Source organism: Typopeltis vanoorti, chromosome 7 (genome assembly GCF_054136105.1).
Source record: "Typopeltis vanoorti isolate ZY-2024b chromosome 7, IOZ_Tvanoo_1.0, whole genome shotgun sequence".
Taxonomy (NCBI): domain Eukaryota; kingdom Metazoa; phylum Arthropoda; class Arachnida; order Uropygi; family Thelyphonidae; genus Typopeltis; species Typopeltis vanoorti.
The window spans coordinates 7,932,265-7,944,685 of NC_143555.1; the positions used below are offsets into that span (position 1 = coordinate 7,932,265).

General features: G+C 36.9%; 1 protein-coding gene across 1 annotated transcript in view; it reads left to right on the forward strand.

Annotated features, from left to right (window-relative positions):
* Positions 1 to 12,421, forward strand: part of LOC150104473 (homeobox protein cut-like) — a 436,834-nt gene that overhangs the window by 125,573 nt on the left and 298,840 nt on the right. Inside the window, exon 4 of the mRNA XM_090395558.1 lies at positions 3,495 to 3,543. Coding sequence (XP_090251684.1) covers positions 3,495 to 3,543 — 49 coding nt within the window. The remainder of the gene's footprint in view (positions 1 to 3,494; positions 3,544 to 12,421) is intronic.

Sequence of the window (12,421 nt, forward strand, 5' to 3'; positions counted from 1 at the left end):
GAATATCATATAGTAAAAGTGATTTTACTGTTTGTACCTTTTTTTCCTGTTCACTTGATTTCAAAGATGCCATTTGTTTTGTTTTGAAGTACTTAAGTTCGGATTCCTTGTAGGACGCGGAGAACCTTTACCAAGTTGTTTTTTAACTGAAAGTGAGTTATCTGGTCTCTTACGAATGTAGCAATTCCCCCCCCCCCATAAAAGTATGCCGATGGCATTTTGTTCTTTGAATAACATTACAGAAATCTGGATAAAGTACTAAGACGAAATGAATTTGGAAATGATGTACACATCAATTTATATTCGAAAAAGGATTCATTTCATAGGTCGTTGATTAGCAGCGTTGATTGATAGTGTTCTAAACTGACAACAGTGCCACATACCTCAACTCGATCGATGTTGAGGATCAGTCATTTCAAAGGAGATGGTTTATACAGAGTTAATATTTTAAGTGTCTGACTGTCACTAGCTGATCGTCTATATTTGGCACTAACACGTGTAGTACATCAGCGAGAAAAACATAAATAAAAAAAGACCTTTTGCAGTTGTGGGTAAGAACAATAATCATTTTTACAGAGTAGAAAAACTAAAGCACTTTAAAATGCGAGTGATCTATAGATTTCTGCTATTATATGGCACTTTACGGTTCTTGATAATATTTTAAAGACTCAAACAACACCGCTAAGGTCAGAAACAGAAGGAAGAGTACAAAAAAGCATTCTAGACTAGTGAAAGGCAGAGTTTAATATAAAGAAATAAGTTTAATGTCACCATTAATCTCCTTGATATTGGAACAACACTACCACCTGATATGTCTCATGTGACGCGAGGAGTGGAGACAGCGTGCCCTTCAGGTCAATAAAAAACATTGCGTGACTACGTTGTTCGAATTACCCCAGAGTAATTGATGAAGGGAGGGAGTGAGGGACGGTTCTTATGAAGTGAGAATTCTATTCCCACTTGAGTATGTTCCAGAAATTAACGCGAACCTTCCTCCTCGAACACCCATCGTAATTCACAACCATCTTGACAACGGAGGTCACATCTTTCTTAGCGAGGTCTTTATCTTAAAAGGACTCAACATAGTTTCTCTATATTTAAAGAAATCTAAAATATGTCACATAGAGAAGGAGATTTTAAGCTTCTGAAAGACAGAATTTCTTGTTTCTCTTCCACGGTGGTTTGTTTAGTTATATTTATGGTTTGTACAGTCCAAATTCATATATATATATATATATATATATATATATATATATAGAATAACAAAGCGATAGAAGACAACCGTTGTTTCTTCCTTGTTGATATGAAGAATAATTTACTTGATTAAGAAATTGCACAATATCACAAAGCGAATATAACCGAATCTTTCGAAAGAAATACTAATATCTGGAATCCATAATGGATATTGCTTGCAAATAATTACGAATAATGATTGTGTTGTATTAAACAACAGATCGTTTTGCTATTAATCAAATGATCTGCCTTTTCAGCTGCTGTCACTTGGATTACCTTAACTGAGAAGTTCACTTATCTCCTGAAGAGCTGATAGTGATCTACGAAACAGCTGTATGAGTGATGAAAGAAAATAAGAAAAACAGGGTTGCTCTTAAGAAAAGAAATAGAGGTGAAAATATCTCTTCTTTTGGGAGAGGAAGAAGAAAGAAAGAATCGCTATCTTATAGTTTGATATCAGACTTATAAAAGAGGATTTGCCTAATAAAATGAGTAAGAAAGTCGATAAAAGGATCTCATCCTTTGTCTTAACCAAAATTATTGCATAGGGAAAAAAATTACCGACTTAAATAATGATAGAAATATAATATAGTACAAGCATTATATGTGATATAGGGTATATTACAATACAGAGACTGAAACCAATAAATGGTTCAGTTTTGACACTATTACCTAGTATTCGCTACTGATGAAACAGTGCTTTATTTCCTCTACTGAATTAAAGAACAATTCTGAAGGCATCCAGTTCTCAAAAAGAATCACTCAAATTCCGGTTGTCCGTAAGTTAAGAAATTCTAACACTTCATTAAGTGTTGTGGTCACATGGCACTGTGATCTCAAGATGTTCCTCGAACAGATGAAGCAATATTATTGGTTACATCAGTTTCTGATATTCATATTACTGTAAAATGGAGATTATTTTTAATTATTTAAGTAATTATTATTTTTTTTTGTGTAGTTGGTCACTGATACACCCCTTTTCTCTATATAAGCAGGTAGCCATCTTTAAAATCATGAAAAAACTGCAGATAACGTAGAAACTAACGATAAACATGCTAAACAGTGATGACGAATTCTGTTACAGTGTGCTTGTGTTGGAAGTATACTTACTCCTTTATATTTGCATATGTAGAGCGCCATACTGCGATTATTATTTCAAGGAATATATCTGCTAAAGTCGAGCACAGTGGCAAAGATTGCACTGCTATCAGAAATCAACCTTTTGGCAAATTATTGAAGTATGCACTGTGTCACTTTTCCTATTTTGCTGAGAGAGAGATAATAATACTGTTGATTTCATGGTTGGTTCAATATGCCTTCGCACTTATTTTTAAGATACGTCTTTGGGTTGGAGGGAATAAAAAAAAAAGGATTCAAATCCCATGCAAGGTGAGGAGATTTTTCTCATCTTTTCTTTTCATTACAGCCAAGCTAAATTAATCAGTCTTAGGTGGAATTGTGATATATTTTATTCGAAAATTAAGTTTTATTTCTTTAATACAAGCCTTAGAGCAAATTCAGAATATACCATTCAGAAATCGTCTTATTAGCTCTGCGATTTATGGTCAAAACTGTATCTTTTGTATGCATTCACACACACACACACACGTTTTCACAATGAGGCGAGTTGATGTGACAGTAGCCCTCATAGAAAGACCGATTCAGAGTCAGGAAGGGGGGGATGATATTGGATTAGTATGAAACATTCGGTAAATATCATCATACTAAAACGGCACATAGCCAGACGTCCAACATGGTCAACCTGTTAAATTGGTAAATGATTGGTGATCTCTCTCTCTCATTATATCCTTGATAAAGTCAATCCTGTATCTCCATTCAAGTATGCGAAAGACAGTCAGCTATATGACTTTAACATTTTCTCAAGTGAAATTTTTAGTAGCGTTTTTTTTTTTTTTGTTACGCGTCTTTTTGTTTTTCTTATAAGAAAGGAAGATCTTTTTAAGTCGTTTATCTTGTCCTGTGCGGCGATAGATCTACACCAGTAATCGGTTGAGAACAGATAAAATGATTTTTCAAGTTACAAGAAAAACGAATTGGACATTTTTCTGTAAAGGTGTGTGGTTATCGGATGCGGCGGCAATCAATTTAAGCCCCGTGTTTTTCAGTGGCAAGTACTATCACATGAAACTTTCTTAATGTTCGAAATATTTGAGCTCTTTCAATAATCCGTACTTAATTGCTTTCTTAAATCTCTTTCGTAGCTACGACGTTTCTCTTACAATTTTTTGTGTGTGTTTCAGGTCAGGCACAATGGACGGCATCATGAACGAGTTGGAGCAAGCGAACCAGGTGAGTGCAAAACAGTAATGTCTCGGAAACTTTCCCGAACACCGCTCTCTTCGGCGGAGTGTGTTGCGCATGCGTCCGGGCTTGGCAATTACCTTGGCGCTGTTTAGCCAGGAACAGTGACAAATGTTCCCGCTCATCTGCATGCGTGATATGAGATCGTTTGTAGGTCCCCTAACTAGCTGGTGATCGGTCATGTGTGTCTGGTTTCTGGAGGTGCTTCTTAGTACTTAAAGGTTCTCGGCTCGCGTCCCAACTCCTGATGATGGTCCGTAATCGTTCATCGTACGTCGGAGCAGCACGGTTTGTAATTTTTCTCTTTGAATCGTACATACAGAAGCGTAAGAAACTGCAAATTCACGTATACAATAATTTAAATTTTATGTTATCCAATATTCGTAGCTCTCCCTTTAAGCAAAACACAACTATTGGTCTTCTTCTTCTCGCCAACGCTGATCCCGGAATAGCGTGAGCGAAATAATTTTCTGATTTTCGCTTAAACCGTTTGTGTTTGCTGTCCATCGTCCACACCAACCGCCGTTGATCAAACCTTAAAGGCACGCTGCACTCGAGGTTGCCTTTGCAGCTGTGATGACAACGTGACCATCTCACCCCCACTTGCCTTCTGTGCTGGTGAGTTTCTAGCATGGGCATTTCTTGCTGTTCCTGTCAGTTTCACGTGAGTGCGCGCGTCGCAAGAAAAAAAATGCTGCCACTAAATAAACAATCAAATAAAAATACATAAAACAAAACTTGGAGCTTAGCTTTAAAGAAAAAAAAGAAGCCTACTTTTTTTGCATTAAGTATTTTGAGTTTATGTAAGAAACGATTTTAAATATTTCGAATATTTACATTTCAGGTGGATCTTTATATTGAAGAGAAATTTCCTCGCTATTATTGCATGGAACTTCATGTTTTATTGAAATAAGAATACTTAAATTTCTCAGCATAATCGATGAACGATAACGCTTTATTTCCAAACAGTATCTAATGTTCTGCCATCCCCATGACCTCCGTCATTTAAGAGCCCAACTTGGAAGATGGGTCACTCATTCCAATTTATTAGTTCACGAGATTACAAATGTAATACTCTCCGTGCATCACATTTGAATACGCATTCCTGTCCGTGTGATTATTTCAGTAATCTCTTTCTTCACAATACAAAATATCAACTCGGATAAACTCGCCTGTACAAGTGGGACTTATGAAATGATTTATTACGTAACAGTTAATTTTTTGACGACGAAAACAGCATTTTCTTGCGAATGTCTGTTCTCTATTTCTCAGATGAACAACAGGTGAACGTCTGGTGCAGTGACGCCGGCAGACGAAGGTTATTCAGCAATAACTCGTTATCGGAAACCCTAATTTGTGGAAAGCGGTCGAAGGCGACTTTATTTTAAAGAGAATCCTCAGCCGTTTTATCGAAAGATATTATGCTGAAAGCAGTGAACATAAAACCTTATTCTGAATTTTTGTTGTTGTTGTCATTCATCCGCTCGGTAATGGTAATATAAGCAAAGATTAGCCATGCAAAGCTGTTTGATTGATGTATGACGACAATAATGGCAGATTTCCAAGGTCTGCATTCATATCTCTGTTTTAAATTATGGTATTCAACTAAAGAATTGTTTATTACTGTTAAGCTTACTAAGCAGCGGTCCTTGTTTGAAAGGTAATTATGGCGAATTGTTTGAAAATACTTCGACTAAGAAGTGAAAGTTTTATTGCTGATTGAAAGAATGTTTTCTAAGGAAGATTTTCACAGCGGGGGTTTCAGTTGCGAACTAAAATTGCTAAAATATCATTTAAGACAAACAAATGAAGCTGCATTTATAGTATATTAAGATTTGTAATACACAGTTTTGAAGTTGTAATAATCTAACTTACGCAAATGCTGATATTCAAATCGCTTTAATGTTTACATTTTCGTGTACCAATTTGGAATTGTTCGATTACTTTTTTCGTTAGGAGAGAAGCAGGCATTTATTACTGTAATTAATGAAACCTAGTTTTTTCAACAGTGTTTAATCATCGAAATTAATTGATTCAACCTGTTAATCGAATACATCGAATATTGCATGTAACAAATTTGATGCAGTATTAACATAACTTTAATTGAATCCACACACAAAAAAAATTACTTCCGGATGTCAACTGTCAGCGTCGATCAGAAGTGGGGCTACTTTTCATACGATTTTTTTTTTCCCATTTCATTCTTCCTTTGCATCATAGTGACACCATATGTGGTTTGTAATGAGACTATCTTTTTGTGTCTTCATTTAAAATAGGCCAGATATATCAAATAATGTTTGCGCTTCGAAGTCTTAAAAGTTTCGAGATTGGACGAGATCTTATGAAGCTGTGATCCTTAAGAATTGCTCCACTTTCATGTGGAGCAATTCTTAAGGATCACATTTACTGCAGTTTTTGGATTTTTTAAATGAGAATCAGTAGCTCAAAACGGCTGTCATGCCAGTGAAACCCCTTAATGAAATGCACTCATATAGGGTGAATGTACCCACTCCCGAGAGTGGAGTTCGTGTCTTTTAAATGATGCAGTACTAAAGATCGGGATCAGAGATGCCGGAGGAAGAAGCAAGTTTCAGGAAATACCAGAGAGCAGATGCTTTACCTTAGACAGATCATTGAAGAGTATAAAAAATTTAGACTCCCCCACGGTAATGTGTGCCAGCCTGGTTGGCCGAGTGGTTAGCGTTCCACTCTCTAGCCAAGAGGCTGCGGGTTCGAATCCCGCCATGGGCATGGATGTTTGTGATTGTCACTAACTCTTTATAGAAAGCGTCATCTGCGACCCTACCACATCTAACAGAAGGATTCACTCCCAAAACCCAATGAAGGACGAGAGTGACCATACAGCGTCAAAATGATGTCACATGTGAATAACTAACTAATAGTAATGTGTTTCATAGACTACTCTAAAGGTTATGTTCAGTATATGAAATTGTAGCAGGTAATGAAAATAATGGGTTCTCCCCAACATATCAAGTTGATAGGCTAACTTGTACAGTGAGCAAGAAGCCGCAGTAAGAAGAGGTGTTGGATTAACTAATTGGCTTCAAGTTAGCAAGAGAGTTGGACATGGTGGCTTACTTTCTACTCACCTGTTTGATCAATGCTACACGCATGTCCTTAGCATTGATACTAAACAGGTGAGTAATTAGGACTAAACCTTGACAGAGCTAATGAGATCAGCAAGAACAGAGGACTTCAACTCAATCCTAGCAAGACAAAGATTATGGTTTTCAAAGGAAATATTGACAGGGAAACTCCTGAGAACCAAATGTTCCTTAACGGAGAAAGAATTGCGGAAGTCAGCAAGCTCCAGTTCCTGGGATCAGTTATTAATGTGAAGAATTGCTGTTCAGAAGACGTCATTACAAGATTAGGAATGGTTAAAACAACAGTTAGAGACTTGTCTAAGCTCTGAAAGGATGGATCTATCTCCACAGGAATAAAGATGAGAATTCTGGATTCAGCTATTTTTCCAACAGCAACTTATGCATATGAGACTTGAAACCTAAAGGAGTCTGATAGGAAAATTAGCCGCTTTTGAGATGTGTTTTTACAGAAGGCTGATGAGTATATCATATACTGAAAGGCACATGGATGAATGCTAGAAAGGATCAGTAGAACTTGAAGGCTCCTTAAAGATATTGACAGAAGAAAGTTGAAATACTTTGGACACATTGAAGGATGGAATGGACTGCTCAAAACAGTAATAGAAGGTAAAGTTCCTAGAAGAGGAGAAAGGGTAGATCCTCAATGAGATGGATGGATGATGTGTGTACTGAGTGACTGATCTTCACAGTCTCTCAGAAAAGCATACATGACCATCTTTCCAGGACTTGTGTGACAACACATCACTGAGAAGCTTAGTGACCATATGGAATCTGATGATTCCCGATGAATATATGGATGGAATATGTTTAATTGTCATATGATTAAAGCCAAAGGTGTTTAGGCTGTTTGTTCATTATTTACGACTTAGAGTAATATTTAATTATATAATACGAATCAATTTTATATGTCGGTAATTTGAAAATTTGCAGTTCTTTAACCTCTTAATGACTTGAAATATTTTAAAGACTCTCTCTGCCAACCAAACTGTTGTACTTAAGTGAGTCTGCCATTTAATCCCCTCACAGTAGGTCCCTTTTGCTTTTACTTCTGAAAGCACCCCAAAACGCAATTTTCGAGATCGCTAATGCTGAATATCTTCCTTATCATCACATTATTATTTAATTTTGTCATCATCATCAAGTTTTGTGTTTTCAAGGTTCTTTAGAGTCAAGTTAAAGTGTTACACGGAACCATCCTTGGCGAGCGGAGGATGCACTTGTGGAATTGTGTGCCCAAAAACCTGCTTGCATACTTTAGAATCCGTAGTTTCTATCAATCTATTCATAAGACCTCCCTTTAAAATTAAAAAAAAAAATGAAAAACACTGCTCTGTATACTTTTATTCTCGGTTGTCACAAAAAAGCACTTTCTGATCCATAATAAAAATTCGTTACCATCATACAATAAAAAAAGTATTTTTACAGCGAAATTTTCTTGTTCAGTTCTGTCTCATTTCTTTCCGCCATGCATAAAGAAGTTCTAAGTGAGTGATGGCATCAGAAGTCGCATCTGGACGACGAGGTTTAATGCGGATCTTGTTGTGCTAAGAAATCACCTACTAATACTGCGCGAGTTGTTTTGCACTTACTATCGCAAAGGACTAAAATAAGAAATAGAGAATTATTTACAAACAAAGCTAATCGGAATCCCTTTTTTCAGGCCGCTGATGTGATGATGCTGAAAGATCCTGGTTAACACTTCCTCGCTTTACGGGAATGATCTTCAGAAAAAACGATTGAAACGTTGATGTAAACATCGGTATTCATTACTTGTTGCAAAGAGATGTCTAGGAGAAGTGCATTCCTCTCCGGCTGGATGTTAGTGAACCTCGCAGCTCTTTGTAAAATAATTCCCGAATAAACATTGATCATATAACACACTATGCATCCATTCAAGACGCTGTAGATTAACCTCCGGCCAACGTGAGAAAATTACTTTAGTCAGATATTATCGTGGTCTTCTGTACTTTATAGGCGCTCACTTACTGAGAGTGAAAGCTGCTATCAGTTTTCACATTAAGCCAGAACTAATAATAAACAATTCGATGATAAATGTTTTTTCGCAAACAGTCTTAATAGGAATTTATTTATTTTTAAAAAATGATATTTTTCAGAACATGCTGGAATTTATTATCATCAGATCTTCTATAAGTTGAACAATTCATCGTTAACTCTACTAGGCTTCTCCGTCAAATACAGTGCTCATCAAACTACGCTTTAAAGTCTATTTCTACACACGCACGCACACACACTCTCACCGTGATGTAGTCGCGAGAACCGCGAAACATTACCAAGATCTGAATTTGGGTCCACACAGTGAGAAAAGCCACACTGTTCTTACTGTGTGGATCCAAATATCAACTTTTTTTGCACTGTCACCTCCAGGTCCCTTATGTCTGCCACCCCTTCAATATATCCCATCAGTTGAATACTGTTATCAAGTTTCAAATTTCAAAACATTACACTTTGCAACATTGAATTGCATACCCACTCGTGTGCATCCAGTCTTTTGATGTCTCTCGGAGAGCTACGATATCCTTCTCGTAGCGTTTTCCGACTTTGCGTCATCTGCAATTAACCGTAATCTCTATTTACACCGCTTTTATCATGTGGCAGTCTGTCAGTTACTTTTACAAAGTCTATACGCAACCATATATCCATCAGACTTCCAGCCTTGTACAACTCGTCAATATCACGTTGCAATATGTAAGTAAATAAATTGCTAAAACATGATCTTTCCTTAACAGATCTATGCTAACCTCGTAGTGAATCTTGTTGTTCTTACTCAATTTCTGGCCCTACTTCTCTAACCACCACTCCATAGGCACATAGCTGCCTGTAATTTGAAACCTCTTTCACGGACTCTCCTCCCTCCCCCACTTGGAGCAGAACAGTTTTATCTCACTTCTGTTTTTTGGGATTTCCGTTGCAAATATGTTGTTAAACAAGCATGCCAGTGATTCTTTTCCCTGAAACATTCCCTTAAATAACTGTAATATGTCATCAAGATCAAGTTCTGTCACTTTCTTACCGTCTAGTTTAATCGGTTTCTCATATACTTCCTGCCCACATACTTCGTCCCCTCCCCTCCCCCTCTGTCATGCTCCCTGCTTAAGTTCTGCATAATATCACACAAAGATAAAGTACCTTGATGGACTGTTATTAAATACTTTCACTACATATTGCTCTGCCATTTTCATCAGCTAATATCATCTTCTCATAACCACTGTGTTTTCTACTGGCCACATTTTTGGAAAAAAAAAAAAACTCTGAGATTTTTCTTTGCCTAATTGCTATTCATGCTGCAGTTTCGCTTTATTAACAAAGCGACTAACCGTGTCTTCCTCCTCCTTATATTCCTTGTGCAACTGATTATTGTCTCCTCCCTTATGCTGTCTCCTAATTTATTTTTCTTCCAGATTTCCTGTCTAATCTCGCCACCATTCATCCATTTTGCATCCGCCCTTTTCTACCTCTCAAGCTTTGGATTATATTCGCGTGTTTCTTTACCAGCTCCAAGAAGCAATGATCACCTTTCGACTTAATCCCTCATTCCATGCTATTGCTTCAAGCCTGTCATCTGCTTTTAAATTACAAATATATATCCGAAGCCGTCATATGGATGAATACCATCCTGGAACCTCATGGTTCTTTTCTCCAAGTAAAGGGAGATTTGATGCAATAATGAAATCTAGGATTCTTGATCCTGGTGCACGCTCTTCAAAAGGACAACTACTCTGCCCGAAATAGCTGCCCTTCAGAAACTCAAGAAATTCCTTACACCCAGATGTGCTCACATTATTCTAGTGCAGTGTATATTTGTAATTAAAATCCCAATAATGTTCATTCAACTCTTATTCACGAAATCTTCTTTCGTGAATAATGTCGTGAATGAATAATGTCCAAACATCATTCCTTGCGATACATTTAGAGATCTATAACAGCATCGTACTAAATTGCTCATGTTATCTTACACGCTACATGTTTAAAATCAAGCAGACACAGTGCTTCCCCTCCCCACCCATACACACACTCTCCTTTAAACACTTTAAACGGGCATAACATGGAGTTTCAAAGAAATTTTTTCGTTAAGGATAGTCGAAAGTCTCGCCTGTTAAAACAGACAATCTTATCTATAAAACGCATTTCTCTTTATAACCTGACAGAAAAGTAATAATATTAGGTGCAGAAGTTTTCTTGTTTTAATCTGTAGGATATCTGCCATGCTGGTAAAACATGCATTATTATATTATTTCTGGCTTACGTTTGTATTATTTGATTCATTTTGACTACTAGCATAATGCTGTTTTTTATTGATTTGTCGTTCTGTTCATATCTTGGTTTTCCTTTGTTATCTTCACAAATATTTCGAAATAGCTGTGAACATGTTTGGCAATAACATTCGTAAAAATATTCCAAGTTTTTGCTCAATGAAAAATTCTGATACTTTGGGATTAAAGTTCATTCCCAAGTCCTTAAACGAACATATCGTTGCCATCAATTCTCATGAGCACATTTTAGAACACGTGAAACTCATTTTGCTAATAATATTAATAACATTAATCATAACATCTCGTTTCAATTAACCTGACAGTAGAGCACGGTTGCTTTATCACAATTGCAATTAACACGAACTGCGGTATGTTTTAAATAGAGTAACATACCATATGAGGGCTGTGCGATTTTAAGCCTTTAATAAAACAAGTGCGGTTTGGTTTTCAGGCTAAAAGCACAGAGTTTCACTGCAAATTTAACTCGCTGATTTAACTTTAATGACAGGTTGTAAAATGCTAGATATATGGAAGACTGGCACGTCTTAGGGAAAAAAAAAACCTTCTCATAGGAGGGTTTGGCCATACTTATTTTCTTCCGTCCCAAGAAACAAACACAATAATTGTGGCAAAGCAGCAAATGATAGAGTCGTGAGAGGTTTTTTTTTTGTGCTTCATTCTCGTGAGTTGCTTCCATTGGGTGATTTTAGTTCACTATTTCTCTGCCCTCTGAGTCGAGGCCAGTAACTAACCAAATGACTGTAAAAGTAGTTCCAAAAAAAAAAAAAAGGTGATTGAGCAGATTTTAATGGAGTTTCTTTACATTAAGTCACTCTTCACTTTTTTGTAGTACGAAATTTATTTAATTTTACAGTTGAGTATATTACACGTGTATGTGAAAGTAGATGAGTGTGTTTTGGATGGATGGTTTGGGAAACATTTTGGGGAGTGGAATAGGTTACTTTTTTTTTTTTATAGAGGAGGAGAAAATGTAGTTTTTCCCTATAAGCCTGTTATCCTTAGATCTATACCATAAACCTTCTTTGCACTGTCCCTTTTCTACTAAATATTATCCATTCCTAGGAAGGGAAAAATCCATTCTTACAAAATGCTAGCCAGTCAACGAGCTTGATTACCCAATCGCAAAGTTTTTTTTTTTAGTGTGTCGCCTACCCACGAAAGATTGCAAACCTATAGTGCATCAGTACCATGGGTAGGCTAAGGAGACCCTGCTCTAGAGACAAAACAAAAAACTTCCTCTAAAGTGGGGGAGTCCTCACACCGGTCGATGAAATTCATCTCCCATTTAGGCGAGATTTGTGATTGCCCTATAGGGGCAACCTCAAATCTGCAAAATTCTAACCATCGGACTGCTGATTGGAGAGCGAGTACGTTAACCACTCCGCCAACCACACCGACTACAAACTACAGCTCCGTCACCCCCTTTTTTTATGTTCTGAACTTCTA